This window comes from Ictalurus furcatus, chromosome 26 (assembly GCF_023375685.1).
Source record: "Ictalurus furcatus strain D&B chromosome 26, Billie_1.0, whole genome shotgun sequence".
Taxonomy (NCBI): Eukaryota; Metazoa; Chordata; class Actinopteri; order Siluriformes; family Ictaluridae; genus Ictalurus; species Ictalurus furcatus.
The window spans coordinates 20,186,857-20,191,856 of NC_071280.1; the positions used below are offsets into that span (position 1 = coordinate 20,186,857).

At 45.0% G+C, this 5,000-nt stretch overlaps 1 protein-coding gene across 1 annotated transcript in view; it reads right to left on the minus strand.

Annotated features, from left to right (window-relative positions):
• The window catches only part of LOC128602098 (ADP-ribosylation factor-binding protein GGA3), a 15,698-nt gene that overhangs the window by 7,255 nt on the left and 3,443 nt on the right, over window positions 1-5,000 (minus strand). Inside the window, exons 6-8 of the mRNA XM_053615651.1 lie at window positions 3,385-3,485; window positions 3,168-3,248; window positions 1,236-1,358 (exon numbers count right to left, since the gene is read on the minus strand). Of these exons, the coding sequence (XP_053471626.1) occupies window positions 1,236-1,358; window positions 3,168-3,248; window positions 3,385-3,485 (305 nt within the window). The remainder of the gene's footprint in view (window positions 1-1,235; window positions 1,359-3,167; window positions 3,249-3,384; window positions 3,486-5,000) is intronic.

A 5,000-nucleotide genomic window follows, 5' to 3' on the forward strand; every position in this document is an offset into this window, starting at 1 on the left:
CACACTGTACACACACTGTACACATAATACACACACACTGTACACACACACTGTACACACACTGTACACATAATACACACACACTGTACACATAATACACACACACTGTACACACACACTGTACACACACTGTACACATAATACACACACACTGTACACATAATACACACACACTGTACACACACACTGTACACACACTGTACACATAATACACACACACTGTACACACACTGTACACACACTGTACACACTGTACACACACACTGTACACACACACTGTACACATAATACACACACACTGTACACACACTGTACACACTGCACACACACTGTACACACACACTGTACACATAATACACACACACTGTACACACACTGCACACACACTGCACACACACTGTACACATAATACACACACACTGTACACACACTGTACACACACACTGTACACATAATACACACACACTGTACACACACTGCACACACACTGTACACACACTGTACACACTGCACACACACTGCACACACACTGTACACACACTGTACACACTGCACACACACTGTACACACACACTGTACACATAATACACACACACTGTACACACACTGCACACACACTGTACACACTGTACACACTGCACACACACTGTACACACACTGTACACACACACTGTACACATAATACACACACACTGTACACACACTGTACACACACACTGTACAAACACTGTACACACTGTACACACACTGTACACACTGCACACACACTGTACACATAATACACACACTGTACACACTGCACACACACTGTACACACACACTGTACACATAATACACACACACTGTACACACACTGCACACACACTGTACACACTGTACACACACTGTACACACTGCACACACACTGTACACACACTGTACACACTGCACACACACTGTACACACACTGTACACACGCTGTACACACACTGTACACACACACTGTACACACACTGCACACACACTGCACACACACTGTACACACACACTGTACACATAATACACACACTGTACACACACTGTACACACACACTGTACACACACTGCACACACACTGTACACACACACTGTACACATAATACACACACTGTACACACACTGTACGCACACTGTACGCACACTGTACACACTGTACACACACACTGTACACATAATACACACACTGTACACACACTGTACACACTGTACACACGGACCTGCATCTCTGGAGTGTGTTGTGTATGTTGTTGGTTCAGGAGTAGTTTAAGTTGCGATGTGCACGTCTCCACTTCCTGAAGGGTACTAACACGCCTGCTCTCTTTTTCCATCTTCTCCTGCTCCTGTCTCACACACACACACACACACACACACACACACACACACACACACAGAGAGTTTAGTTCCCAGTGTACAGTGCATCCGGAAAGTATTCACAGCGCTTCACTTTCTCCACATTGTGTTATGTTACAGTCTTATTCCAAAATGGATTCAATTCATTATTTTCCTCAAAATTCTACAAACAATACCCCATAATGACCACGTGAAAGAAGTTTGTTTCAAATCTTTGCAAATTTATTAAAAATAAAAAACAAAAAAAGCACACGTACATAAGTATTCACAACCTTTGCTCAATACTTTGTTGAAGCACCTTTGGCACCAATTTGCCATGACACCCACACCCTTTGCCATGACACTCAAAATTGAGCTCAGGTGCATCCTGTTTCCACTCATCATCCTTGAGATGTTTCTACAGCTTGATTGGAGTCCACCTGTGGTAAATTCAGTTGATTGGACATGATTTGGAAAGGCACACCCCTGTCTATATAAGGTCCCACAGTTAACACTGCATGTCAGAGCACAAACCAAGCCATGAAGTCCAAGGAATTGTCTGTAGACCGCCGAGACAGGATTGTATCGAGGCACAGATCTGGGGAAGGGTACAGAAACATTTCGGCAGCATTGAAGGTCCCAGTGAGCACAGTGGCCTCCATCATCCGTAAATGGAAGAAGTCTGGAACCAGCAGGACTCTTCCTAGAGCTGGCCGCCCGGCCAAACTGAGCGATCGGGGAGAAGGGCCTTAGTCAGGGAGGTGACCAAAAACCCGATGGTCACTCTGACAGAGCTCCAGCGTGTCTCTGTGGAGAGAGGAGAACCTTCCAGAAGAACAACCATCTCTGCAGCACTCCATCAATCAGGCCTGTATGGTAGAGTGGCCAGACGGAAGCCACTCCTCAGTAAAAGGCACATGACAGCCCACCTGGAGTTTGCCAAAAGGCACCCGAAGGACTCTCAGACCAAAGACTGAACAAGGATTGAACTCTTTGGCCTGAATAGCAAGCATCATGTCTGGAGGAAACCAGGCACCACTCATCACCTGGCCAATACCATCCCTACAGTGAAGCATGGTGGTGGCAGCATCATGCTGTGGGGATGTTTTTCAGCACCAGGAACTGGGAGACTAGTCAGGATCGAGGGAAAGATGAATGCAGCAATGTACAGAGACGTCCTTGATGAAAACCTGCTCCAGAGCGCTCTGGACCTCAGACTGGGGTGAAGGTTCATCTTCCAACAGGACAACGACCCTAAGCACACAGCCAAGATAACGAAGGAGTGGCTACAGGACAACTCTGTGAATGTCCTTGAGTGGCCCAGCCAGAGTCCAGACTTGAACCCGATTGAACATCTCTGGAGAGATCTGAAAATGGCTGTGCACCGACGCTCCCCATCCGACCTGATGGAGCTTGAGGGGTCCTGCAAAGAAGAATGAGAGAAACTGCCCAAAAATAGGTGTGCCAAGCTTGTAGCATCATTCTCAAAAAGACTCGAGGCTGTAATCGGTGCCAAAGGTGCTTCAACAAAGTATTGAGCAAATTATGTACATGTGCTTTTTTTGTTTTTTATTTTTCATAAATTTGCAAAGATTTGAAACAAACTTCTTTCACGTGGTCATTATGGGGTATTGTTTGTAGAATTTTGAGGAAAATAATGAATTGAATCCATTTTGGAATAAGACTGTAACATAACACAATGTGCAGAAAGTGAAGCGCTGTGAATACTTTCCGGATGCACTGTATCTTTACAACACAGAGTTTACAAATCAATGTTTACAGGTCAGTATTACAGGTCAGGGCTAGACACACACACCTACCTCTTGTAGCGTGCTCTTTATCAGAGTGTTTGCCATCTGCAGGTCTTCTGGACGGCCGCTCTTCAATAACCGAGACAACAGCTGGAAAAATGCAAACTGAATGTTAATGACACTGTGTGAGTTACATGTTACTTACACTGTGAGTTACGTGTTAATGTAATGAGCAATCAGACCATGTGACCTGTTTATCAGAGTTTTATAAAGCAACTACTCTTACCTTTGATTTATCTTCATTATCAAACACAGACACTTCCTGTCGTGGAGAAGGTGGAGGCAGTGCGATGGTGTCAGGAAGGTTTGGGTCTTTTTTCACTATTCCTTAAAAGTTAAAGTAAATAGAATGTGTTCAGTTGAACCTGAGAGCTGCTGTTAATGCTGACCCTGATGTTACACCATTACATTATCACTGAAGATCACCCCTGTCTGTAGTTTCATTCTGAAGATCACCCCCTGTCTGTAGATTCATTCTGAAGATCACCCCCTGTCTGTAGTTTCATTCTGAAGATCACCCCCTGTCTGTAGATTCATTCTGAAGATCACCCCCTGTCTGTAGATTCATTCTGAAGATCACCCCCTGTCTGTAGTTTCATTCTGAAGATCACCCCGTCTGTAGTTTCATTCTGAAGATCACCCCCTGTCTGTAGATTCATTCTGAAGATCACCCCCTGTCTGTAGTTTCATTCTGAAGATCACCCCGTCTGTAGTTTCATTCTGAAGATCACCCCCTGTCTGTAGATTCATTCTGAAGATCACCCCCTGTCTGTAGTTTCATTCTGAAGATCACCCCTGTCTGTAGATTCATTCTGAAGATCACCCCCTGTCTGTAGATTCATTCTGAAGATCACCCCCTGTCTGTAGATTCATTCTGAAGATCACCCCGTCTGTAGTTTCATTCTGAAGATCACCCCCTGTCTGTAGTTTCATTCTGAAGATCACCCCCTGTCTGTAGATTCATTCTGAAGATCACCCCCTGTCTGTAGATTCATTCTGAAGATCACCCCCTGTCTGTAGTTTCATTCTGAAGATCACCCCCTGTCTGTAGTTTCATTCTGAAGATCACCCCCTGTCTGTAGTTTCATTCTGAAGATCACCCCCTGTCTGTAGTTTCATTCTGAAGATCACCCCCTGTCTGTAGTTTCATTCTGAAGATCACCCCCTGTCTGTAGATTCATTCTGAAGATCACCCCCTGTCTGTAGATTCATTCTGAAGATCACCCCCTGTCTGTAGATTCATTCTGAAGATCACCCCCTGTCTGTAGATTCATTCTGAAGATCCCCCCCTGTCTGTAGTTTCATTCTGAAGATCACCCCCTGTCTGTAGTTTCATTCTGAAGATCACCCCCTGTCTGTAGATTCATTCTGAAGATCACCCCCTGTCTGTAGTTTCATTCTGAAGATCACCCCCTGTCTGTAGATTCATTCTGAAGATCACCCCCTGTCTGTAGTTTCATTCTGAAGATCACCCCCTGTCTGTAGTTTCATTCTGAAGATCACCCCCTGTCTGTAGTTTCATTCTGAAGATCACCCCCTGTCTGTAGATTCATTCTGAAGATCCCCCCCTGTCTGTAGTTTCATTCTGAAGATCACCCCCTGTCTGTAGTTTCATTCTGAAGATCACCCCGTCTGTAGATTCATTCTGAAGATCCCCCCCTGTCTGTAGATTCATTCTGAAGATCCCCCCGTCTGTAGATTCATTCTGAAGATTACCCCCTGTCTGTAGTTTCATTCTGAAGATCCCCCCCTGTCTGTAGATTCATTCTGAAGATCACCCCCTGTCTGTAGATTCATTCTGAAGATCCCCCCCGTCTGTAGATTCATTCTGAAGATCCCCCC